Raw genomic sequence first — 24,521 nt, 5'->3', positions numbered from 1 at the left:
TGAACGCTCGATGTGCCGACGTCTGTTTGTGGCAGCGGCGGTGCTGAACGGCTGCCGCGCTTGGTCGTTTGCGAGCGGAGTGCTCACGGGCTCGACAGATCCCGCCCCAGGAGCGAGCGGGTTCGTGTGAGTCTCGCCGTAGAGTGGAGTAGGGTCGATCTGCTCGTCGGTCTTCTTTCTTGCCCAGGCTGGACGAAGGACGAAGGCGGAGGCTGGGCAGCTAGGGGCGATGACGGCCTCGGGAAAAAGGTGCCTGAAAATCCCTGGCAAATCGCGAAGAACGGCCGGCGAGCCGATGGAGAGGCCCATGCCCGTCGGATCCACCAAGGCTGCTGCGGGCTCAGCAGCGGCGTGTGACGCCGAGTCCAGGTAGATTGCGTCGTCGCAACGTCCCCCGGACAAGGGAGGGGGCACCTACCCACATTCTGATCCTGCGTATGCGGCCCGCCTGGTAAGTGGCCGCTCCGGCGGCGCGGCGGGCGGCAGCTTGATGTATGATTGCCTCTGGCCCGTCTTCGAAGCAATCCGGTCATGCTAGACACTCTCGAGTAGGTACTGCGACGGCGCCTGGCCGAGTCGCTGTCGTGGTAATCTAGATGGCCGAGAGAGGTCGAGGTTGCCACCAAGAGAGGCGCGGTGCAACGTACGCCGAGCCTTTGGCCATTCGTCAAGGCGTGGCTAGGCCAGGAGAGTATGCGTACCGTGTTGGGACGTGCGACGGAGGCAGGCCGAGGGGCCCCCGGCGTCATTTCCAGGCTGCCCGGCCCCCCTTTTTCCAGGGTTGACCCGTGTGACACGAGCCACGGCCCACGAGCCTGGCGGAGGCAGGCCCACCAGCGAGCGCAGTTAGCCTGGGTTAGGCAGAGGGCAGCCAAGGCACGCACGGTGACTTTGGCGGTCCAGAGGCCTTTGCATGCTGGCTGGCAGGCTGGCAGGCAGGCGGGCGGCCAGGCAATTAAGCAGGCAAGCCTGCTTGCAAGCGGTGCGCTGGCCGCAGCTGACACCTCAACCTCGCAGTCCATCACGACCCACCTCTTCTCTTGCCCACCCGCAACCACCCCATCCGAGGCAACCACCACCATCAACACCAACACCAACACCGCCACCAACGCATCCAGCACCACCCTGCTAGCCGCACCCACTCCCACAAGCCGTGCCAGCCTGGCCCGCTCGCTCACGGCCGTCGTTCATCTTCGGGGACTTCACTCACCCTCGGACCGCAGCCGCTGGTGCCCTCTACGATCGCAGCGGAAAGGCGACACCCGCCCAACCGTCCCGCTCTTCATCTCCTCGACACTTCTTACGACGAGTGCAGACACAGGCATCCGCAAAACCCACCACTCTGCCATACGCACAGCTCACCCGCCGTGGTCCATCACAGCCTCGGCCGCATACCCCTCGTCGACAGGCAGCGTCCCTCGACCCACACGTCGGCATCGCCCGCAACCTCAGATCCAGCCTGAACCTCATAGCCGCAGCGCAGCTCTCTGCTGGCCAACCACTCGGGCTCATACCACCCACACGTCCACTCAACCATCCGCAAAAGCACCGCTCACATCGCCAGACCCTACCCCGCAGCAACTTCGACCGCCCAGCACCGCGAGACTGACCGCGGTAGAGCCTCCATCCGCCTCAGCATGGTATCTCCAGAGTCTACGGTTCCGACTGCGGTCCCAGTGGCGGCCAAAATTGAGCCCAGTGTCCGCAGGGCCAAGCCCCTCGAGCTCTCCACGTCTCCCCACTCGAACCTCTCGGAGCCAGAGGCGGACAACGAGCAGCTCGACGAGGTCTTCAGCAACCCCGACACCGCCGACCTCGGCTACCGCAGCGACGGCACCGGCGCCACCAGCCCGGGACCCAACAGCCCCGGTCCGAGCAGCCCGCTCTCACGGTCCGTGCTGACCTCGGCCCTCGCTTCAAAGTCGGCGCAGATGGCAGACGACGCACCCAGCACCTCGCCACCGGCGCTGCGTCTCCATGCGCTGCCTGCCTTCTCAAAGCCTGCCGGCGCCAACGGTAGCGACGCCGCTGCTGCGCACGAGAGCCAGCCTTCGCTGGTCGGCAGCCAAGCACAATCCCCCCAGACCCCCACGTCGGTGGTCGGCGGTGTCCGGCGGGACGCAGCCGCTACTTCGGCTCGGCGGCACTCTGCTAACGTCGCATCGCTGCCCGGTCCGGGTGCCTTGCCCGCGGCCAACGACCTGCCGGCCGATCCGGTGGATGCGAGCACGGTATCGCGGCTCTTTGCGCATCCACCCGCCGCATCACCGATTCTCTCGCCGGCCTCGGTCGCCTCGCCTCCTCGCACACCCGGCTTCAGCCCACGACCGGGTGCAGCAGGACAGCCGCTCGGCTCGCCGACCACGGAGCGGAGCAGCCTCTTCTTCCGGCCCTCGCGCAGCGCAACGCGACCGTCCTCTCCCGACGCGCGAAGCCGCGGCGATGCCAGCGCGCCCCTCTCTCCGCTCCCCTCCATGTCAGCTGCACGCGCAGCGGATCGGCCTACGAGCTCCTCCTCGACCGTCAGCGGCCTGGGCGCGCTGTCCAGCCCGTCTGCCGCGGCTGCAACCGGCTCCATGCCGCTGTCGGCCAGCGCTAGCGCGAGCTCACAGAGCATCTTCGAACGAGACATTGAGCACAGGGACGCCAGCCATATCATGAGCAAGCAGGAGGCCATCGACGTGGCCATCCCCAGCGTCCTGGACGACGCCGTCGAGGCCATCATCGAGGACGGGACCGAGCAGATCGAGGTGGTGGCCCCGCAGACGCCAGCGCCTCCCCTCCCGCTCAGCTCGGTCGCACTCTCAGTGCACAGCAACGCAAACTCGCCCGCGATGTCGTCCGCCATTCCGTCGCCGCCCGTTGCAGCCAGCGGCCAATTCGAGGCCCCTCCCGGCTCTATGGCCGCCCAGATCGCCGAGCGCCTCGCGCCGCGCCAGTCGGCAGCCTCTGCATCAGACGAGGTCAGGCAGTCGGGCTCGGCGATGCGCAGCCGCGGCGGCGTTCATAGCCCTGGCTCGGATATGGGAAGCGTGACATCGCTGCGCTCCCGTTCGCCGCAGGCATCGGCGAGCAGGGGCGTGCGAGAGGTCCTCGACACGAGTCCTGCGAGGTCTTCCCGCGCCTCGGCTTCACCGACGCCCGGCCCCCACGCCTCCCTTGCGGCCGCAGTTTCGCAGGCGAGCCGAGCGGCATCGGCGACCGCCTCAGCGCCGATCGGAGGCCCGTCTCTCTCGCAGCAGCAGCAGCAGCAGCAGCTACCGGCAGCATCGTCGGCATTTGTCACCCCCACGGCCACGGCGTTCCCTTCGCTCCCGCTGCCGAACCCATACCGCTCCAGCTCGCCCAACCTGGCGGCGCTCAGCGTGCCAATGATGACGGCGTCGATGTCCGACGTCGGACGGCCTGCCGCGTCGAGCCTGAGCATCGATGGCGCGATCATCAGCGGTGCCGAGGCAGCCTCGCTCGACCACAGCCTCGACAGCCTGGCCGACGTCATCGCTGCCAGCGATGCCGAAGAGGCAGCGAGCCCGTACGTGCCGCGGTCGCCGGCCTTTTACAACTATGCCTCGGGCGCGAGCAGCCCGACGATGGAGAAGCACAAGATCCGGAAGGGCAAGGGCAGCGGCGACGGTCGGATCAACCCTCCGGGCGGACTGGGCACCATGCCCGGCGGGCTTGGCGTGTTCGACGGCGGCGAGAACGGCTCGCTGATGGCGCTGTCCTCTGGCGCTCCGTCGCCGTCGCAGGAGGCCAAGCGGAGGCTCTCGTTCTTCTCGTACGCCGACATCATTAACCGCAACGCGGGCGAGGTGATGGACTTTGAAGGCGTCGTACGCCAGGCCGCCGAGCGAGACGACCTGCAGCACGGTTACCCCGGTGGCCACTCGAAGCAGGCGTCAAGCGCCAGCCAGATCGCCGGCGCCGGCGGCACTCAAATGTCGCGCTCCGCTAGCACCAGCGCTGCCGATCAGCGCCGGACGGCGGGAGGCGCGAGGCTGAGCAGCATCTCTGGCATCAACACGCCGCTGCGTGGTCGCAGAGACGTGCTCGAGAACCAGGCCCTGAGCAACCGGCTCGAGAGCCTCACCCTGGCGAACAACCCGGCACAGCCGCAGCAGTAGCTCGGGCCTGGTCCGATCAGGCTCCTTGTCGACAATCGGGCGTTGTCATCGACCACATCAGAGACCTGCTGTCTGTCTCATCTCCTACCTGCAGTGGACGACGCTGCGCCGCTGCCTCCCTTCCGGAACGCTGCTCGACATTCCCTCTTCTCACGCCAGCCCGCGTTGCAGAGCACTTCGCAAGGCGATCAACCTTAACCCATACCCCACGCCTTCGGCCCATTCACCCCAGCCCTCTCCCCTCGTCTCTTCTCACCTCGTCTCGTCTCGTCTCGTATCGTATCGTCCCGTCCCGTTCCGTCTCGCTCTGCACTCCCACCCCACTCCGACGATCGAGACAAACGCCGCCACCATCATCACACGTTCACGGGCCCTCGTACGCTTTTCCACGCTTCTATGCGCTTTGCACAACCATTCGACTCGACTCGACTCGACTCTCGATCAGACTCTTTTCATGTATCGTCACGGTCTAGATACTTTCTTCCCCCTTCCCCCTCTCACGCCATGCCATGCCATGTCATGTCACGTCACGTCACGGCCATCGTCTCGTTCGCTCCACCTCTGCGCTCTCGTCTTTCGGTCCTCTCCACCTTCTCCGTCTCGCCACACGGACGACGATGCGCAGCCATGCGCACGAGCAGTCGCCTCGGCCGCCTGCGAACAAAGAGGGGCCGGAATTTAGGCTCTGGCCCTCGATCAGCGCTCCACTTGCAATGGACCATTTCTCGTCTCTGCTCGTCGTCACCGTCCAGAAAATGAACCCTGTCCCTGCCTCCGCCCCTACTCTCGAGGCGACAAGGCCGAGCTGAAACAACGGTCGATACACGCGTACGCCACGCCACGCTGCGCGGGGCCTACGGCCGACTCTGGCCGTTGCAGCGGGCCTGCTGGCGTGGCCTAGACATGTGCCTCGAGGCCACTGCCACCAGCCGGCAAACGATTGGCAACCCCACCCTGCCTTGGATCAACGATGCTGAGCCGCGCCACCGAGGTAGGGTTGCGGAAAGCTGCTTCGTGCCTACATCCAGCCTTCGATTTGTTGAGGAGTCCGTCGGCAAACGGAGCAATCTGAGCAGCTGGAGCACCACTCTCTCCCCGCATCGAGCTGCCTACCACTGAACGTCCCGGGTCGTGGAACGCCGTCTACGTGGCTCGACCACGGCCATGAGGCCGCGGAAGAATCGGCATACGGTCCGCACGTGCTGCAAGAGCAAGAGCAGCTCGATGCTGGCCTGCCCGAAGATGGGCCCGTAGGGCCGGGAGCGATGGCATCAACAGACGCCTGTGGGTCAGGCCCTGCGACCGCGACTGTTGCCCTCGAAAAGCAGCTACTGGTTGCAGCTGCGAGCCGCTCGGTGTCTGATTGCGCTTCGTCGCCGCGCTGCAGAGGCATGGCGGCGCGCTGGTCGTTCGCGAGTGCACCGTCCCCTTGCTTGCACGCCCGAATCAGCGCATCGAGCTCCGAATCGTCGGCAAGTCGGAAGCCTCGCTCTCTCTGCTTTGCGCTTCTGCTCTTGTTATGGGCGCCGCGGGCTTTCCCTTGACCTGTTCGACTCCTTTTCGGCTTGAGTGGCTCGATCTGCCGCTGCAGAATAATGTCCGGGGCGAAGGATGTGGTGGGCCGTGTTCGAGAAACGCCTTCGCTACTGCCAGCCTCGGCCACGGAGACGTCTCGAGGCCGCTCTGCCAGCCAGCCGTTGGCGAGCGCGCTCGGATTGAGGGCGTAGTAGTCGCTCAGGAGGGCTTCTCCCCTTGTACTCATCGGAGGGACTGAGGCGTCGGAAGGTGGGAGCCGTCCCCTGTCTCGCTGAGACGTGGGCGAGGTTGGTGCTGATGACTCTTGGCGACCTGCGACCGGGTCCAGGGGCCGTTGTGGCTGTCTGCTGAGCGTCCCGGCCCGCGAGCGCCGCCGGTGAAGCTGGTTGGAAAATGCCGAGTGGCCGCTGGTGCCCTCGACGTCGCCGCCGACGTCGCTGCCGGCCCCAGCGGTGATGAAGGGTGCGCTGAGCATGCTCTCGCACGCCTTCGCCCTAAGAGGGTTTTGAGAGCGAGACTCGACCTCTTGGACCGTAGCCAGGGCCAGTCCTCGAGCGGGAGATTGGTGAGTCCTGGGAGACGACAGCGCCGGCGGCGATTCTGTGCCTCTGGAGATCGCATGGTACTGCGTCGATTCGTGCGAGGTCAGGAAGCGACTCTCGGAGAAGACATGCTCGTGGCGATCCGGCCGCTTCGCATTGCGGGAGGCCACGCCCTTGCCAAAGACGCCGAGCTGGACCACGTTGTCACCGTCGTCAGCCGCAAGAAGACGCCGTCCCGACGTTGTCGCGCGGCGGCTTGGGCTCCTCGACTTACTGTCAGCCTGCCAGGTTTGATTCTCTTGTCGCGATCGAGCATCCGGGCACCTATCCTGGCATTTTCGTCCTCTCTCGTCCTCGGCCGGCTTGTCCTCGGGAGCTTGCCCGGTTCGAGATGGTGAGATAGCTTGCGTTTGCGCCTCGAAGAGCTGTTGCGCTCAACGTCTTGGTTGTCTTCTTGCAGCGGCTCGATGGCCGGCAGCTTCGTTGCCGCTGCGCGCTTCCTACGCCTCTGCTTGCGGACCTCCAAGACTGCCTCGAGCGAGACCGACCAGATCTGTCAGCTGACCGCGGCCATTGGGATCATGGGACAGGCTGTCGCGCTTACCTTGCCGTCTCTCGACGTCGGGCTCTCGCGCAACTGGATTCGCGCGTGAAGGTGGCCTCCCCTCCTCCCTTTCCTTCGCCAACGCCGACGATGGACCGGCATCGACGGACGTCCCCTGCCGCTGTCTTCCGCCTCTTCGCCTAATACCGACCGCCTCTTTATGAACGAGTTCGCCCTTCGTCTTTGTGCCCCGCTCTGCGGCGCGCGACGTTCTGTCAATTGGTGCTCGTCGTCTTTGCGGTTCTGGGGACGATGAGGAGACAACGCGCTGAGATGCCACGACGTACTGCCGCGTCCGTTCTGTCCTGTCGAGGTGGCCTTGGGCGGCAAGGCTGACCGGATCGAGTGGTGTCGTCTGTTGGTTACGATGCCTCGCCATGGTTGTGGTGGTGGAGACTGCTCGAGGCTCGCAGCATGGTTGCTGAGCGCGGACTTGAGAGGGGGTCACGCTGCCAGGTCGACGTCTTGGTCCAGCGGCTAGCCGCTCCAGCGTCCTCTCCCTCGCATTCTCTGTTCGACGACAGCCGTGGACAGTGCGAGGAGGGGATGAGATGCTCCTCGAGGCGCTCATGACCGGTCAAGCTCGTGCAGAGTGGCATGGCCTGCTAGGTCCGGCTACACGATGATGCTGGCCTTTCCGTGAGACTTAGCCAGGCCCGCCGTGACGAAGATGGCGAGCACACGTAAGCCGAAAGAGGTTGCGCCGCCGCGCATATCCATTCCTTTGCGTCCGGCAAGTGGGGAAGGTCTGTGGTACGGTGGCGCTCATGCCCATTTGCCTGCTCGGCGAGGGACAGGTTCGAGGTCGCCACCCCCAGAGGGGCTCCGCAGATTGAGGACCCAATCGATGGATTTGGTGGGCAGGCCGCTGGATGGGCAGCCCTGGACGAGGAGCGGTACGGTGCGGCGGCGCTGCGCCTCGGACGAACGTCGGTCGGTTTTTGGCCGGTGGCAGGCCAGCAGGCCAAGCCAGGCGTGGGTCGACGTAGCTACAGTAGCGAGCAAGGATCTGCCCCGCCTGCCTGCGCCTTTCCGTTGGGTCGCGTGGCCAGGGTTTCCCGTCGACGGTCCCGTCCAAGGCAAGTCAGAGAGAGAGGTTCGCGGCCCCTTCAGTCCCACCCGCGCGGCGCCAAAAGGCTAGCGCGGCGGGGAACGGGGACCTGAACTGGCACCACGACTGGGCCCAACGTCAGCCGCGACGTCGGTCTGTGTGTGTTGCGAGGTGCGTATGGCCAGCGATGTCAAAAGCGATTGCCACCCGACGACGGCGAGGGCGAGGGTGAGGGCGACCATGGGCCCATCAGCCGGCAGGATCGCGCCGACGAGCAAGGGCAGCATCAAGATGAGCAGGCAGAGGGCTGGGCAGGCAGGCCAGGCCAGGCCAAGCCAGGACCGGAGAGCGCGGCCTGCCTCTGCACGGTGACACTTCTCCACCTGGCTCTGGCCTGCCACGCCCTGCGCCTCTTCGATCCGCCGACCTGCCTGCAGGCCTGGCCCTGCCCCCAAAAAGGCGTCCAGGGCCAGGCTGGGCGGCGAGGCTGGCTGGCTGGCTGGCCGGCTAGAAGCTCGCTCTGCTCGGCTGGCCATCGCTGCGCACAGGCAGGCCGGCAGCTGCTCGTGGTCAGACCCTGGCCGTGGTCGATCTGCTCTTTCTTCCTCGCCATCGTCCCTTGGCCTCTTTCCTTCGCTACCGCATCCTCGTCGTCCTTCTGCCGCCTGCCATCGCCTTGCTCGATCGCCGTCTTCTCATCCTTGCCGGCGTCTCTGTCACCCTCTCATCGGCCTCGACCCGAAGCTTGGCCGCCTGTCTGTCTGCGGCCGCTCATCCTTTGCCTTTCGGAACTCGACCCGACGTCGACTCAAACTTTGGCATCTCGACCGAACGCTGCTCTCTCTCCTGTCTGCCTGGTACCACTCGCAAGCCTTGTTACCATGCCGGCTGTTCCGCTCGTGACGCGCGAGGATGCGCTCCGCAAGATTGAGGAGCAGTTCCAGCTCGACCTGCCCATGCTCAAGTCGCTGTCGCAGCGCTTCCAGGAGCTCTACGACTACGGCCTGGCCAACCACGGCGCAGACATGCAGATGATCCCCTCGTTTGTCACAGGCGTCCCCAACGGCTCCGAAAAGGGAACCTACCTCGCCCTCGACCTCGGCGGCACCAACCTCCGCGTCTGCGAGGTCACCCTCGACGGCAAGGGCGGCTTCACCATGAAGCAGGAAAAGTACAAGGTGTGAGCATCCTCGACGACGACGAGGATGGCTGTCATCTGCGCTGTCCTCTCCGCACGGCTGCAGTGCTGGGTTGGAGTCGAGCCGAGTTGGACTGGACCGTTGATGGAGCGAGCTTTCCCCCCTGATCGCGTATTTCTTCCTCCCGCCTCCCCTCTTGATCCATGCCTGCCGCGCGCTGCAGCTCCGACGCACTCAAGCAGGGTCCGGCTCGGAACCTGTTCGACTACATGGCACAGAGCGTCGACACGTTCCTCACCGACTTTGGAACCGCGTCGACCGACGACGAGCTCCTCCTCGGCTTCACGTTCAGCTTCCCCGTCGAGCAGACGGCTCTCGCCCGCGGCCACCTCATCCACTGGACCAAGGGCTTCAACTGCCCCGACGCGCCGGGCAAGGACGTCGTCGGCCTGCTGCAGGAGAGCCTCGACCGCAAGCACATCAAGGTGCGCTGCAACGCCCTCGTCAACGACACGGTCGGCGCGCTCCTCGCGCACGCCTACCACTCCAACGGCGCCCTCATCAGCGCCATCTTTGGCACGGGCACCAACGGCGCCTACATCGAGGACATCTCCAAGATCAAGAAGCTCAAGATGGCAGAGGGCTCCATCAAGCATATGGTCGTCAACACCGAGTGGGGCGGCTTCGACGACGACGTGAGTGGTCCCGGGTCCGGGTCGGCGACAGCGGCAATGGGCGGGTGCACGGGGCTGCCTGCTGACCACGCCCGTCACACACTCTCCTCTCTCTCTCTTTCCCGCGATGGCACGCACCGCAGCGCAAGGCTCTCCCCGTCACCGTCTTTGACAACAGGCTGGATCGAGAGTCGATTCGGCCCCGCAACCACGTCTTCGAAAAGATGATCAGCGGCATGTGTGAGTCTCGAGATAGAGAGGGGCCAGGGACAGCGGCCGCTCTCTGCTTGCTGCGACAGCGTGCGATGCTGACGATTGAAGCCGCCTCTGCCCTCATATGCCACCCTTGCCTCTGCAGACCTGGGGGAGTTGACACGCCACGTGCTCGTCCACCTGATCGACTCGCTCGTGCTCTTCGACGGGTGAGTACGACGCCCTCCAACCTGGCCCCGGGCGACATGCAGCACGCTGACTGCTTACCCTTCGGCCCCGCCTGCCCTTGGCCCACTGCAGCTTCTCTTCCGTTGTGATGAACACGCAAAACGGCTTCGACACGGCCTACATGTCGGCGATCGAGGCTGACAAGGAGGAAGCGTCGTCGCCGCAATCGGCAACGCGCAAGGTCCTTGTCGAGACGATGCAGATCCCCGCCGACAAGGTGTCTGCAGAGGATGTGGACACGGTGCGCCGCGTCTGCAAGATCGTAGGCACCCGGGCGGCCCGACTGAGCTCGGTGGCGATCGCTGCCACGCTGGTGCAGACGAACAACGTGCAGAGCCGCGGCGACGGGCCCGACGAGGGCGTCAAGGTGGGGATGGACGGGAGCGTGATTGAGTTTTACCCTCGTGAGTACAACGGCCGTTGTTGCCACTGCCAGGTGGCATCACCGCTCTGGGCGGCACCCTGTCTGCTTGCCTTGGCTGACAGTCACCTCCCTTCCTGGTCGATTGCCGTGTTGCTGATCGGCCGCTGCGACCCGAGCAGACTTCGAGGAGCGCATGCGCGAGGGTCTGCGGGATCTCTTGGGCGAAGACGCTGAGAGGCGGGTCAAGATTGGTCTGGCCAAGGACGGCAGTGGTGTCGGCGGTGAGTCAAGCTTACATCATGCCTCTTCGGGATGGTGCTGCGGAGCCTCTTATCTGACGTCTGCCCTCGAGGTGCACTCTCCTTTGTGATCTGCGCTTATTGCGGTCAATAGCTGCCCTCGGCGCCTTGCAAGCGGCCAAGCAAGAAGCCAGCGGCCACCGAGTCGAGTGAGTGTGCTCCATGCTGCCGTCATAGCAGCCGAGCGCTGATGCACCCCGAACCTCGAACCGCGTGACTTACTGACCCATCTTCCTCTTTGCCTCGTCTCGCTGCCCTTGCCTCCGCAGAGCATGAAACGGCAGAGCGTGGTATTGATGATGCTGCTGAGTATGACGCTGCGCGAGCCTCGGTCGAGGCTATTTGCAATGCACGCTGTTCAAAGTCGAGCCAAGTCACGACGCGGGGGCGTGTAAAGTTGCGTCCAAAAGAGCGGAGCCCCCGGTCTAGTCGTTGGCCGAAGGAGCGTGGGCCTTTCAACGGCAGACGGGAGACGGTCAGCTTCCGCGTCGAGAGACAGGGGGGGCAAAGAGCAAGGCGGCGCAGCGCAGCGACCCAGACCCCGACGCTTTGCTGCGTTCACGAGGGGCGAGCATGGTCAGATCGATGGCGGAGGCGGTCCGCTGCCTGGATCGTTGGCGCAAGGCTCGGCCTCTCGGGCCAGGGTTTGCCTGCCTGCCTGCCTGCGTTGCATGATGGTCTGGGCGCCCTCCTTCGCACTCGACCGTGCTCCGAGATCCGAGATCCATGCCCAGTCCTCGACTTGCCACCGAACCATGACGTCCGAGAGCCGAGAAACGTGGCCGCCATGCCGTAGGAACCGCTCTTCGTTGTTGGCTTCCACGCCCATCCCAACCTCGGCCTCGGCCTTGGCCCGCGCCTCTTGGGGTTTGCTCTCTTTCTCCAATCCGCCGTTCCGCTCCCGCTTTTCCCTCCCCACACGCACATCCTCTCCTGCGCCTGCCTTCCGCAGGAGGGATTGAGGTCAGGGTCCGCGCCTTGTTTCCGTCGTGGCAATCCATACTCTAGCTTGCCTCCAGCGCCCCCGCCGTCCAGCCCTGTCCGCTACCGCAACGAAGTGGTAACCGGGCCATTCGTCGTACGTTGAAAGCTCACCCGCCGGTTCGAGCGAAGGAACAGGTACTTAAACCGTACCAGGGAGGATTTCCGGCCGGCATCGACGACTGCCATTCCCTCTCCGGCCTGCGGTCCCTTCACACCTCGACCTTGCTCGTCTCTTTGGCACGCCATAACAGAACAAGCCAGCATCCAAAGAGGGCAAGGAGGGAGTTCTTGGCAATATGTCGAGATCAAAGTCATCCACCATGGCCTCGCAAGTCGGTCCCACCCCCCCTTCGGCCTCCTTGCCCTCCAAGTCTCGGGCAAAGGGCGGCAAGGACGGGACGGGCAGTCGGTACCACGCCATCTTTCTGGCGGGCACGACGGCGCTCAGCATCCTCCTCATCCTCATCGGCGGCGGTCACTTCCTCGGCAACCTCTCGGACGACGCCAAGAACCTGCACCACGACTTTGTACCCGACCTGCCTTACCTTACGGGATGGAGAGACGAGGTGAGCCCCCGCCCCCCCCCCCCCCCTCCCTTCCCCCTCGTTGCAGCGCGTAGAGAGGCCGTGCACGGGACGATGCTGACCTGCTCGCTCTTTGCCACGACGCGTCGAGAAAGAATGGAGAGTTTTTTGGCCTTCATCGTCTCAAGAAGGCTCCGATTCATTACGGTGGCCTGCACATCGTCCCGGCGTGAGAAGCTCCGGCAGGCGTGGACGCGGGCCCCGGGCGTCGCCCGCGCCCGTAAAGGTTTCTGTTCGACTGACTCGGCATCGATGGCCCTCCCTCCCCTCACCTCCCCTTTCCTCGCCCCGCCTACCCCGCATCGCTCGGGCGTTGCAGGATCATCTGGTGCCTCTTCATCCCCTTCCAGCACGTTGCCACGATCCGACGACGGTACCCCGCCGCGCACCGGTGGATGGGACGATCGATCCTCCTCTCCAACCTGGTTCTCTGCCTATCCGGTCTGGCAATGGCCCCGCGCAACCTGTCGTATACGCACCGCAACGTGTGGCACCTTCATGGCGGCGTCATCCCGACCTTTGAGGCGGGTACGACGCTCATCGCCCTCGTCCAGCTCCTCACGATAGCCCCGACCTACCGCACCGCCGCGGCGAGGAGGTGGAAGGCGCATCAGCTCTGGGCGCGCCGTCATACCCTCGCCGGTGCCGTCATCTCGTTGCAGCGCGTCTGCATGGGCATCATTATGGCGTATGGCCTCCTCGTCTCCCGTCTCGACAAACGGACGCAGACGGAGTGGTTTGGCGTTCCACGCACCCGCGCCGAGATGTACGAGGGCGAGCGAGCGGCTATGGCCGTCTCGGCTTGGATGTCCTTCGTCTTTGGCCTCGCCTGGTGGTACTACGACGAGAAGGTCCGCAGCCACCCCGTCGCCTCGTCGGCCCCGCCGTCGTTCAAGACCGACAAGGCAAAGGTGGACAAGCAGTGAGGATGAACGCGAGGTGTTCGGTCGCTCTGGCCTGGCCCTGCTGTATCTCAGCCCCTGCCGCCACGCAATCGAACATCGCGCCGCTTGAACAGTGTGTCTCGTTGTCTGTGTCTCTCCCTTGCCCTCCGCTCGCTGCCATCCCCTTCCCTCGTCTCGCCCCTGACCCAGCTCCACCCTGGGCAGCCGGTTAGTATCGAATCGGCCAGACTCAGACGTGCGCGCTGGTGCCATGCAATGCATTCGAGGCCGTCTCATCTCTCGCAACGACCACCTCGGTCGCCGCCCCCACCTCGGGCGCGCCTCAGGTCCAGCGCGCGAGGGACTGGTCGCCGCTCCCGTCGAGGCACGTCGACAGCCGCGCCTCAAACTCGGGCTCGAGACCGAGATTGAACCGACCAAACGTGTCGAGGATGCCCTTGATGGCCGTGCGAAGCAGCGCCTCGTTCATGGCGGCGCCACACCGCCCCCACGCCTCGCCGAACTCGTCCTGCGCCTGCCGCGCCGCGCCCGCGTGCGAAACACCTCCCTCCTTGGTCGTCTGCTCCTCCGTCGTCGTCGTCGTCGTCGACGTCGGTACAGAGGTGGTGGAGGCTCCCTGGCCCCTCGGCGTCGGCGTCGGCGTCGGCGTCGGCGTGGCCCGTGCAGCAGCCTCCTCCCTCGCCAGCTTGTCGTCGAGCGTGGCGGCCTGTGCCTCGAGCTCGATGCGCAGCGCCCGCATCTCGATGCACAGGCCTACGAGCGCACGCAGCACCGTGCGGATGTCCTTTTGCACGCTGCCGAAGGGATCCTCAGTCAGGCTGTGCTGCAGCAGATCCTTGACCGCCGTGATGGACCACGCCAGGCGTGCGCTGTCCCGGCCCGCAATGCTCAGCACCTTGGCTCGCATCGAGGGCTCAAAGAGGTAGAAGCGCCACCGCGGCGGACACATGGCGTGGCGTGCATCTTGCGGCAGCATCGACCACGCCGTTCTCCCGAACGAAGATGCGATCGAGAAGACAGATTGCGCAGGCGTGGCTGATGCGGGCGCCGGAGCGCCTGGCGCCGGCGCTGCGGCTGCGGGCTGCGCGGGTTGGGCCACTGCAGATGCGGTCTTGCCCTGCTCGCCGGGCAGCTGTCCGCGGGCAAGGGCATCCCAGACACTCTGGCTCGAAGCGGGTTGCGGTTTGGCGACGCTCTGTGCCGAAGCTGTCGGCGGCGTCGACGTCGAGGGCTGCGTCGGCTTCGGCGGGATGCCGCGGGTGGCGATGTGCTGGCGCTCGGCCTCTAGCAGCTTGAGGCATGCCGAGCTCAGAGCTTTCCATGCGGATCTCTCGGCGTGGACGTCCTTGAAGATGGCCACCCTCCTGCCGCTATCCGACGCCGCGATGTGGGCGAGCTCGGCAAAGGCGTGGTGCGAGAAAAAGACGACGGGGTCGGAGAGACCGTCGGCGAGGGTGCGGTTGGCGTCCTTGGTATACTTGCTGAGGGGCGAGAGGGGCTGCGAGAGATAGACGTCGAGCAGGGTGTAGGCCGTCTCGACGGCGACGAACGACGCCGCGCCGAGTGCCGTCGCTCGGACCACCACATCGGCCTGCGGGAAGGCGGTGCGGAAGGACGGCACGAGTGCGCGGCGGGTGATTCCGCGGTGGCCGACGAGGGCAAGGACGAGCCTCCAGAACGACTTTCTGGCCAAGAGATAGCCGATGAAGACCGCGGCTTCGCCGCAAGCCCCGGCTGCCGCGGCCGTAGGGAGCCGGTGTGCGCAGGCACGTGCGAAACGAACACGGAGGGAAGGGCCGAGGCCGTCGGAGCGGGTGCCGACCTCGAAGGGCAGGATGGGCCTGGCTGTGCTGGCTGGCCAGGCGCGATAGAGTGCGCCGTAGAATGCGCCGAGGAGTGCGCTGGATGCGACGAGGAAGAGGAAGCGCTCGTTTACGTAGTAGGCGTGGTGCGAGGGGATCCAGGTGTAAGGAGCCCAGTCGGAGTCGGCGCCGTAGAGGGCCGTGATGAGAAGGCACTGCACGACGGCGATGGCGGCGAATGCGAGCGCGTGGAGGCCAGCCTGGGACCAGGTCGAGGGGTCACGGAGCAGGTCGGAGAGGTGCGAAGCCCGAGATTGGGCCAGGACGGCTGGAAGCGCTGCAGTTTTGGAGAGGATGCGCTTTCGTGCGACGAGGAGGGGGATGATGGCGAGTGCGAATGCAGCTACTGAGCTGGCGAGGGAGAGCGGGTGCCAGACAGCCCTTGGGCTGAGGAGGCTGAGGGCGAGGTATGCATGGCAGGCGGCGAATGCGAGTGCAAATACGCGCTTCTGCCTCGGTCCGAGCGCCAGCTGTGAGGGGGAGGAAGATGGCGGAAGGGCGAGGGGCGAGGGGCGAGGGAAAGACAAGGGAGGGTCAGTGACGTGTTGGCGGTGCGAGAAGACGAGAGGAGATCGGGGCAGGGAGCGACGACGACGACGACGAGGGCCGAGGCACCTGGACGTACCTTTACCAGTGCGTTGTAGCTGGTGGGTAGCTGCGCCTGTGGTACGGACTCGAGCGCCGAGGCCATGTCGAGGGGCGAGGAGCGGGGCAATGGAGTGGTGGTTTGGCGATGGATGGTCGTGGCCCGACCAACACCTGCACCGTGGTTGGGTGTTGATTGTCAGTTGGCCTTTATTTGGTCTTTTCCTCGTCTCGTGGCTGCTGGGCTTGGCTCGCGCCCATGTGGAGAAGGGGCCCGGCCCTCGGTGGTGATCGACTCGCGGATCCGAGGTGCCTCGAGGGCGGGGCGGGGGCTGGCCAAGGCCAACCAAGGCCCAGCAAGGCCCAGCAAGGCCACGGGGCTGGCCGGCCAGACTCGCGTGCGTTTTTTCTTCTCAAAGGGCAACGCTCTCGAAGCTGAGCTGATGGCCATCCAGCCTGTCCCCCCCAACCACTCATCACCATCATTGCACCACACCAACCCCCTCCTCGACCCGCTCCTTCCGCCCTAGTGCCACCGCGGCCATTGGCACACGCACACGCACCGACACCACCTCCGCATCCCAATAGCGTCCCTAGCTCGCCCGCCTCGTACCACACCATCCACCCAACCACCCTTCTTGCCCAACCCCTCCACTGGCGACATGTCGGTCCCCTCGCTCTTCCGCTCCTCGCTCCGCAGGTCATTGGCCAGGCCACTCGTCTCGGCATCCGCATCCACCTCGGCCCTGCCCTCGGCATCACCTGCCGCCGCACCCGCCGCCACCCGTCAGCTCCACTCGGTCCCGCCCATGCCCGAGCTCCTCGACAATGGCTGCGCACCTTTCCTCTCCCAGCAGACCGTACACCAGATCGCAAACGAGTGGCAGGCCGGCCTCCTCGACCTCCTCAACCAGGAAGTCAGGGACACCGAGTACGCAACCTCGAGCATCGTAGAGACCGTCATCGGCCTCTCGCAGAGCCGCGAAAAGATCCTCGCCTTCAACTACGCAAGCCAGGCACTCAACAACAGCTTCTTCCTCTCGAGCATCGTGAGTCGAGGATTGGGCGGGCGTGGCGCCACGTACTACGCGGAGCCATTGCTGACGCGCCCGTCATCCCGGTCCTGACCATTTGCTGAACCTCTTTGCGATCCCTTGCCCTCCCCCTCCGTCCCCTACCCTCGCCCACGCTTCTCAGGCGCCACAAGGTAGCCTGCGCAACACTACACCGCTAGTCAGGACGTCGGACGCCATCTCCAAGTCGTTCAACAGCTACCCGGAAATGTGCCTGGCGTTTTCGTCGGCCGCGTTTGGCATGTCCGGCAGCGGCTGGGTGTGGCTGGTGACGGATCAGAGCGGCAACCTGGGCGTGGTGCCCACCTATGGCGCGGGCACCGTCGTGGTGCAGAACCGGATGCAGCAGGGCAAGCACTTTGCGCTGCCCAGCATCAACGACGGCCAGGGCGGGCCCGAGGGGACGGACCCCAACGCGATGCCGGCGGCCGCGCGCCCCGGGCGGCCGTCAAGCGCGCGGCTGTTTGCCACCGAGGTGGGCAAGGAGCTCTACCCGCTGCTCAACATCAGCGTGCACGAGCACGCCTGGCTCAACGACTACGGCATCATGGGCAAGGAAGAGTACCTGACAAGATTCTGGAACTGCGTCAACTGGGACCGCGTCGAGGAGCGCTTCAAGGAGTACTGCCCCTCGGCGCAGCCGCTGCACTAGGCGGTCGGTCCGCCGCTGCCGTACATCGAAGGGAGACGAGGTCCATGCGAGGCCGGCGCTCGTCGCGCCGGGCTCTGACGAATGTACACTATCACCACTAGATCCGAACAGAAAAGGTGACGACGCCCACGATTCGAAGACGAAGGAAGGCACGGCTGGGTGCGCCTTGTCGGAGCAGTCGACCCGCAGTCGGGCGGTCGATGAGCAGGGCATGTGCGCTGCAACGGCTCGCTATCGGGACGCGGCCGGTTGCGAGGGAACGGGATGGTCGTGTGAGCGTCGGGCGCGCTGCCCTGGCTGGCCAGGCGCGGTCAGGAATTCGGTCCTGCTTGCATTGGTCAGTCGTCCTGGTTCATCCTCTCTGTCGCGGTGGCGGCGTGGCCCTCTTCCTCTCCCTCTTGCGAAGGCGTGGGGTGCTGGCGATTATCGTGTGAATACGCGGGTCAGTTTAGCGGGGCCCGTCTGGCTGGCTGGCTGGCTGGCTGGCTGGCGGGCGGGCGAGGACTGCTCCACATGGTGGTGCCTGTGCCAAGGGCGGAGGGGTTTCGCTGGGAGGCCTGGTGCATGGACCCTTCCTTGCTGCTCGCTGTCTGGCTGTCTGGCTGGCGGGCCGCCTGTTGCTCGCCGACCTTGGCGGCTGCCTGCTGCTTCCTTTCCACCACCGGCTGCCCTCACCTCCTTCTCGACCTCACCTCTGGCACCTGCTCGCCTTCGCACAAGCGCTGCTCCTCCACCATCCCCTCCGGCGTACGTAGAGCGTCGCGTATCGCATCGCATCGCCTCGCCGCGCTACTGCCAGCCCCCATCGCCGCACGCCGCATCGTCGTCCGCCACACCACTTTTCGCAGCACCATGCCCGCCGGCTACAGCGCAGACGACAAGCACCGCGGCGGACGCGATGCCGAAGACGACGACATCGAGGCCGAGGCTCTGATGTGAGTAGTAACAGTGCGCGCCCACCGTCCCCGAGACTGGCACTCTACGTTGCCCCGCCCTGACACTCGCTCTCCCTCTACCCATCCTCGCCTCACCAGCCTGCACCGCTTCTCGACCGACGACCAGGGCCGTGCCACCGTCTCGTCGATACCTTCTGCCCAAGGCACCGCTCGACAGGCACGAGTCACAGATGCCTACGACGACCTCGACGACGCAGACGATGCCGACGACGGCCGTCTCGGCAAGCTGCCTCCCCGCGGCACCCTCGAAGGCTCAAACCCGTCCACCCAACTCGACAAGACCGGCAGACCCGCCTGGTTCCGCGGCCTGCTCGAAGGCGAGGTGCCCGCACTCGGCCTCGGCGGACGCCACGCGGGCATGTCGGCCACGGCGGCTCAGCGCAACAAGCGTCGCCGCGCCCGCATGTTCCGCCTCGCCGCCCTCGCGCTCGGGATACTGCTCGTCGTTGCCGTCTTTTCGGTGGCGCTCGGTCCCAGGATCGGGCTCGACATGGACCGCGTCTACGAGTACGCCGGCGACAAGTGGTACGGCGACAGCGGCGTCATGCCCTACGAGTTCAACCGCGAAATTGGCTGGCCCGGCAGCTACACGACGGGCAAGCCGCCCCACCTGGCCGACGAGCAGACTGACCCGCGCCTCCGCGCCAGCCCCACGCAGGGCGCCTCGCCCATCCAGACGGCCGTCCCGGGCTACGGCGGCGACGCCAAAGTTCAGCCCTTTGAGCACATGGGACCCTTCACCCCGTATCGCTCCTCGTCTGGCTTCGGCGTCGACGACGCAAAGTACGGCGGCACGCCCAGCTCGCTCGAAGCCTCGACAACGTCTCCCTCCTCGTTGGCCGACCAGCCGTTCTGCAAACTGCAGCAGGTTCACATTCTCCACCGCCACGGCGCCAGGTACCCCACCGAGCGCGCCCCGCCGACGCTCTTCGACGCCTTCCTGCGCGAGCACCCCGAGGCGCGGTTCAGCGGCCCGCTATCGTTCATCAACTCGTACAAGTACCGCCTGGGAACCGAGCTGCTGACGCCCGTCGGAAGGCAGCAGCTCTACGACAGCGGCGCCAAGGCGGCGATCCTCTACGGCGCGCTGGCCGTCGAGGACCTCAAGGAGAAGAGCAGGACGGGCCTGCCCAAGAAGCTGTTTGCCCGCGCGGGGAGCCAGCAGCGCATCGTCGATAGCGGCTTTGCCTGGTTGGCCGGCTTCTGGGGCCAGCACTGGGCCAACTCGACCAACTTTGAGATCCAGATCGAGTCCGAGGGCTTCAACACGACCACTGCGCCCGAGTTTGCCTGCCGCGGCGCCAGCAAGCCGGGCATGTTTCCCGGCGGCGATGCCGAGGCGCACTTTGTGGACCGGTACCTGGCCGAGGCCACCCGGCGGTTGCAGCGCGACGTCCAGGGCGCCACGCTGACGCCCATGGTCGTGTACGGCATGCAGTCGCTGTGCCCCTTTGACACGGTGGCGTTTGGCCGGTCGGACTTTTGCTCGCTCTTCACGGCCGACGAGTGGCTCGGGTTCGAGTACAGCTACGACCTCAAGTTCCAGTACTCGTACGGCGCGCCCTCGCCCATCGGCCACGCCATGGGCCTTGGCTGGCTGAACGAGCTCCTTGCGCGGCTCAAGGGCGAAAAGTGGGACCGGTCGACGCAGACGAGCGAGAACGCCACGCTCAACACCAACGACCGCACGTTTCCCGTCGACCGGCGCGTCTATGTCGATTTCACCCACGACTCGACGGTGACGGCGGTGCTTGCGGCGCTGGACCTGCCCAAGTTTGCGGAGCCGATTGACAAGGAGCGACGGCAGGACGAGCGGACGTTTAGGTCGAGCAACATTGTGCCGTTTGCGGCTCGGCTGGTGGTCGAGGTGTGGGGCTGTCCATCGACGGGTGGTGGCGGTGGGGCTGCAGCGGCCACGGCGGGGTCGATGGACAAGTGGGTGAGGCTCAAGCTCAACGATGCGACGGTGCCGCTGTCACAGCTCAAGGGGTGCGAGGAGCGACCCGACGGCCTGTGCAGCCTGGCTGCGTTTTTGGAGACGCAGAGGGCGCGCAACGACCACGGGTGGTGGGACGTGTGCGAGGCCTAGGCGGCGTCGTTGGTTCGTTTTTGTTGGGATCCCTCGCTGCTCTGTCTCTCTGTCGCCGCCCGTCTTGTACAGTGCAGCCGCAGCAATGCCCACTCATCCACACTCGACCTGACCAGCGTTGTCCGAGTAGGTAGGTGGGTGGGTAGCGTGGCATGGCTGAGCCTGAGCGTCGGCGCAGTGGGGGTTCGGCGTTTAGAGGTCGCTCGCGTGGCCTGCGGCCTCGGAGATATTTTGAGCCCGGCGGACCGGCCGCGTGCTGCGGGTGCAGAGGGTTCGGTGCCTGCCTGCCTGCCTGCCTTCCTGGTGCAGTTGTGTACCTCCGCTGTCGCGCCAAGCTTACAGACGAACCACGACGACCGCAATCGACGCCGCCACCTCTCGGAGGGGTGTATTCTACGTCGCCCTGTCACACTTCGAGCACTGCCCCAGCTCGACTCGACTCAGCCGATCCACGGCACCACTCACTCGAGCTCGAGCCGTTGCCGGCCAAACAAGGCAAGCAAAGGCGGACACGATGGCGCCCGATCCCTACGCGCGGCTGTACCGCGGCATGCTACCGTTCCACAACTCGTTCCGTACCCACCTCTCTTCGATCCAACGTCTCCTCTCCACCCTTCCCCCTCCACCGTCGCCGCCGCCAACAAGCACAACCACGACCACGACGACGGAGCCGAGGACGGCAACGCCGACGACGACGACGACGACCAAGACAAGCCTAGAAGCCTCGATGCTACCCACGGTGACGTCGATACTTCAGACCTCTCTCACGCTATGCCACCATCTACACGTGCACCATTCGATCGAGGAGCACCACATCTTTCCGCGCCTCGCAGCCAAGATGCCCCAGTTCGGGCAGCACGACCAGCATGTACGCGAGCACGCGCAGATGACGCGCCACGTCGACGCCCTCGAACGCTACTGCACCCTGGCGCTGCGCGAACTCAGAAAGGGAAAGGGTGCGGCGGGTGCGTTTGAGGTCCAGCAGATGAGGATACTCGTTGGCGCCCTCGAGGACACCCTGCTTCCACATCTACAGGAGGAGGAGGAGAGCCTCAAAGCGGAGAACCTCAAGAGGGCCGGGTTTGATGTGAGCGAGATCAGTAGGATTCCTTTGTGATTTCCCCGTCCCCGATGGAAGAGGAAGGGGAGGCGTCGATGGGCATGCAGGCAGCGTGCGAGCATGACATGCCACGACAAGATACGGTCCCCCCCTCGCAGCAGCTCGCAATCAAGCACCTTCTCTACGTCGCCCCCGAGCGTGCGTCCGAGGCCGGCAAAGGCGCACCGACGCATCGAGCGAGGACCATCTCGAACGGCCACCATGATGGCGAACGCGCGAAACTGCAACAGCGGGAAAAGGGAGGGACTCCAATCTATCCATTTCGGTGTTCCGTGACGTCAAGACGGCGTGCTTGTCATCGGAGATCGATACGGGGCACGGGTCATGGGAATCTAGAGGAGAGGGGTCGGGAAGGGAACGAATAAGCTACGGGCGAAGGTGGGTGGGAGTAGGGAGGGGAGGCGGGAGCAGTGTTCGTGAGTTCCAGGAGGAAGGGGAGAGGAGGCGGGAGCAATGTTCGTGCTTTCCGGGAGGATGAGAGGAGAGGAGAGGAGGAAGGAGCGTGGCCCGTTGCCGGGCCAGCCAGCTGCTCCCAAGCGATGGAGGTCGAGTTGAGGACGGGCCCAAGAACGCCGCAGGGAGCGCTCTAAGACGAGAAGGGGTAGGCCTTGGCGAGGTTGTTGTCAAAGTTGGCGTCGATGATGAGCGGGTTGGCGTCGCCCCACGAGTGGCCGTCGAGGCCGCGCTTGGCAATGTCGGGGAGCGCCTCCCAGGTGATGACGGGGTAGCGGCGACCGCCCTTGTCAGTCAGGTCGTTGGCGTGCGAGTTGATGCTGCGGCGAAGACGCGACGAGGGACAAGGAGGTCACGGGGGGACGAGGGAAAGGGGCCAAGGTCAGCTCGCAAGTTCTCCAGAGAGAGAGAGGATCGCGGCGCGACTCGACGCGGCTGCGATCGAGGCCCGCAAAACGCAACGTACCCCTCTGCGCTGTACTGGATCTTGACAGTGTCGCCGTCACGGTCGGCACCGGGGACGGGCACGTAGTTGCGCCAGTGACCGTGCGCGCTGGCGGAGGCGCCGAGGATCTTGGGGTTGGCGGCGGCCGGGTTGTCGATCCAGACGATGGCACCCTCCCCTGTCACCGCGGGCGAAAGCGAGCGAGGTCGAGAAAGCAAGAGCGTGGCGGGAACGGGCGGGGTGCAATTCAAGGACCATGAAGCAATCAAGGTCAGCCGGGGGGTTGCCTCTGGAATCTCTGCGCTGTCCGTCTCGCCCGTCGGTTGACGACGAGCGACCAACTCACAGTCGTGACGGTGTCCGATGCCCGAGCTGACGACATCCTTGGGGAAGTACCACGAGTACACGATGGCCCACTTGCCGCGGTACCACTTGGAGCGGACGTAGACCTGACCGGGCTTGGTCTGGTCCTTGCAGGCGGCCGAAGGCGCGCCAGTAGGGGCGAGACCGCCGGACCAGTCACCGTTGGCCTGGACGGCGGCGTAGGGGTAGCAGCCGTTGCCTGAGGAGACGGAAGAGAGGCGGGCATCACGGATGGCCGACGGCAAGGGACCGGTAAGCTAGGGGGCTGAGCTCGACGCCGTACCATTGACCAGGAAGCGAGGCGGGAGGGAATGGCGAGGAAGAACACTGAGGTCCAAAGTACGCACCGACATGCAGCGACGGGTTGAAGCGGATCGCAACGCGGTCGCTGGCCGACGTGGGGTTGATCTGCGGGAACGACTGCACCTGGTCGTGGTTGATCTCGTTGGCCGCCGACACGAGCGAGGCGGCGGCGAGCGCAAGGGTGGCGAGGGAGAGCTTGAACTGCATCTTGGCGGCGCGGCTGGGATGGAGGGCTGGGGAATAGTCTGGGCTGTGAGGGGAGAGGGGCAGATGGAGATGGAAGGAGGGCTGTGTTGTTGCAATGACAAGAGGGGCTGAGGACGGTCGAAGACGTCGGTTTATATCCTCGTCGTCGTTGTCGTCGACTGAGCGACGAGATGGAGAGGGAGGTGCTCCGTCGACGGGGGACGACCGTGAGCGAGGCGAGTCGATGCTGGCGCCGTGACTCCGTCAAGCCAGCGCTGTGCTCCTCAGCCCTGGCGAGTTAGCGCGCCTTGCCCTGCGGCTTGTCTAGGTGTGCAGCAGGACGGCTTTCCTCGTCCCGTCGCAACGCGCATGGTGGCGTGGGGGAGAATAGCCCACGTTCTCGCTTCTGACGGCATTCGATGCCTGCCTGCCTTCCCGCCTGGCTGGCTGGCTGGCTGGCTGGCACGTTTGGGATTCCATGTCTCGAAGAATCGAGGTGCACGTCGTCGAGCAAAGAGAGAATACCGGCAGAGGATGTCGAGGCGGATGTGCGTGCGAGAGCAGATGCGAGCGCTCTCCACTTGTGCTTCACTCGTCGGACGTCTGGATCCGTGCGCCTGGTGCAGGGAATTCAGCTGTGGAAACGTCCGGCGTTGACTTGTGCAAGGACAGGGTCAGGTTCCAGCCGCCGCCGCCGTCACCCGGGCCGCATCCCCCAGTCACAGGCGCCCTCTGCCAAGGACCGTCGTCCGTCAACGGCACGGTAGGGGTGCGATGGGCGGGGACGGGGCGTTGGCTGTCAAGTTCTGCCCGTCTCGCGTCGGGCCCCCTACCCTCGGTCGCCCCATAGGAACGCCGGTGTTGGCATCGTGTCCGCCCGTCCTCGTTCCAAGCTCGGACGGTACGGCATGTCGTACAGGCAGAACTTAGACTCTCGCCGCAGCTTCGGAACCGCGTCGATTTGAGACCGCCGCTGCAGCATACAGTAGTCTTTGTGTCATGCTGCCCTGTTCGCCGCCACCTTTGCCCTCCTCTTTGTCTCTCTTTCTCCTGAACAATTCACGGTTACGTGACATTCGTGCCTGCGATCCAAAGCGCAGCCGCTTCCTTCGTTTCAACTGTATGTAAGCCCATATCTGTTGCGGCGCCATGCCACGGACGGCGCCGATCATCTTGGCATCACACCG

The 24,521-nt window shown here is 65.3% G+C and overlaps 9 protein-coding genes across 9 annotated transcripts; 6 read left to right on the top strand and 3 right to left on the bottom strand.

Annotated features, from left to right (window-relative positions):
- Positions 1-1,637: 1,637 nt before the first annotated feature.
- Positions 1,638-4,124, top strand: PFL1_04743 (uncharacterized protein; the record flags this gene model as incomplete). Its single annotated transcript, XM_007882271.1, has 1 exon — positions 1,638-4,124. The coding sequence occupies one exon, from the start codon at positions 1,638-1,640 to the stop codon at positions 4,122-4,124; it is 2,487 nt and encodes an 828-aa protein (XP_007880462.1).
- A 1,018-nt stretch (positions 4,125-5,142) lies between these two features.
- On the bottom strand, positions 5,143-7,377 carry PFL1_04742 (uncharacterized protein; the record flags this gene model as incomplete). The annotated part of the gene is made up of 3 exons (XM_007882270.1): positions 5,143-6,393; positions 6,477-6,730; positions 6,807-7,377. The coding sequence occupies 3 exons, from the start codon at positions 7,375-7,377 to the stop codon at positions 5,143-5,145; spliced, it is 2,076 nt and encodes a 691-aa protein (XP_007880461.1).
- Positions 7,378-8,738: 1,361 nt separating this feature from the next.
- PFL1_04741 (uncharacterized protein) lies at positions 8,739-11,050 on the top strand (the record flags this gene model as incomplete). Its single annotated transcript, XM_007882269.1, has 8 exons — positions 8,739-9,037; positions 9,220-9,691; positions 9,814-9,910; positions 10,029-10,092; positions 10,184-10,515; positions 10,655-10,756; positions 10,869-10,923; positions 11,044-11,050. 8 exons carry the CDS (start codon positions 8,739-8,741, stop codon positions 11,048-11,050), a joined length of 1,428 nt encoding a protein of 475 aa, XP_007880460.1.
- A 1,004-nt stretch (positions 11,051-12,054) lies between these two features.
- Positions 12,055-13,268, top strand: PFL1_04740 (uncharacterized protein; the record flags this gene model as incomplete). The annotated part of the gene is made up of 3 exons (XM_007882268.1): positions 12,055-12,324; positions 12,438-12,511; positions 12,662-13,268. The coding sequence occupies 3 exons, from the start codon at positions 12,055-12,057 to the stop codon at positions 13,266-13,268; spliced, it is 951 nt and encodes a 316-aa protein (XP_007880459.1).
- Positions 13,269-13,569: 301 nt separating this feature from the next.
- PFL1_04739 (uncharacterized protein) lies at positions 13,570-15,800 on the bottom strand (the record flags this gene model as incomplete). Its single annotated transcript, XM_007882267.1, has 2 exons — positions 13,570-15,579; positions 15,735-15,800. The coding sequence occupies 2 exons, from the start codon at positions 15,798-15,800 to the stop codon at positions 13,570-13,572; spliced, it is 2,076 nt and encodes a 691-aa protein (XP_007880458.1).
- Positions 15,801-16,356: 556 nt separating this feature from the next.
- Positions 16,357-17,419, top strand: PFL1_04738 (uncharacterized protein; the record flags this gene model as incomplete). The annotated part of the gene is made up of 2 exons (XM_007882266.1): positions 16,357-16,743; positions 16,892-17,419. 2 exons carry the CDS (start codon positions 16,357-16,359, stop codon positions 17,417-17,419), a joined length of 915 nt encoding a protein of 304 aa, XP_007880457.1.
- Positions 17,420-18,271: 852 nt separating this feature from the next.
- On the top strand, positions 18,272-20,464 carry PFL1_04737 (uncharacterized protein; the record flags this gene model as incomplete). The annotated part of the gene is made up of 2 exons (XM_007882265.1): positions 18,272-18,354; positions 18,454-20,464. The coding sequence occupies 2 exons, from the start codon at positions 18,272-18,274 to the stop codon at positions 20,462-20,464; spliced, it is 2,094 nt and encodes a 697-aa protein (XP_007880456.1).
- Positions 20,465-20,978: 514 nt separating this feature from the next.
- PFL1_04736 (uncharacterized protein) lies at positions 20,979-21,581 on the top strand (the record flags this gene model as incomplete). Its single annotated transcript, XM_007882264.1, has 1 exon — positions 20,979-21,581. The coding sequence occupies one exon, from the start codon at positions 20,979-20,981 to the stop codon at positions 21,579-21,581; it is 603 nt and encodes a 200-aa protein (XP_007880455.1).
- Positions 21,582-22,170: 589 nt separating this feature from the next.
- PFL1_04735 (uncharacterized protein) lies at positions 22,171-23,355 on the bottom strand (the record flags this gene model as incomplete). The annotated part of the gene is made up of 4 exons (XM_007882263.1): positions 22,171-22,357; positions 22,504-22,660; positions 22,829-23,044; positions 23,193-23,355. 4 exons carry the CDS (start codon positions 23,353-23,355, stop codon positions 22,171-22,173), a joined length of 723 nt encoding a protein of 240 aa, XP_007880454.1.
- Positions 23,356-24,521: the final 1,166 nt, after the last annotated feature.

The sequence above is a fragment of the Pseudozyma flocculosa genome (assembly GCF_000417875.1).
Source record: "Pseudozyma flocculosa PF-1 unplaced genomic scaffold scaffold00016, whole genome shotgun sequence".
NCBI lineage: Eukaryota > Fungi > Basidiomycota > Ustilaginomycetes > Ustilaginales > Ustilaginaceae > Pseudozyma > Pseudozyma flocculosa.
The sequence above is the reverse complement of the archived record's forward strand: the minus strand, read 5'-3'. Positions and strand labels throughout refer to the sequence as shown.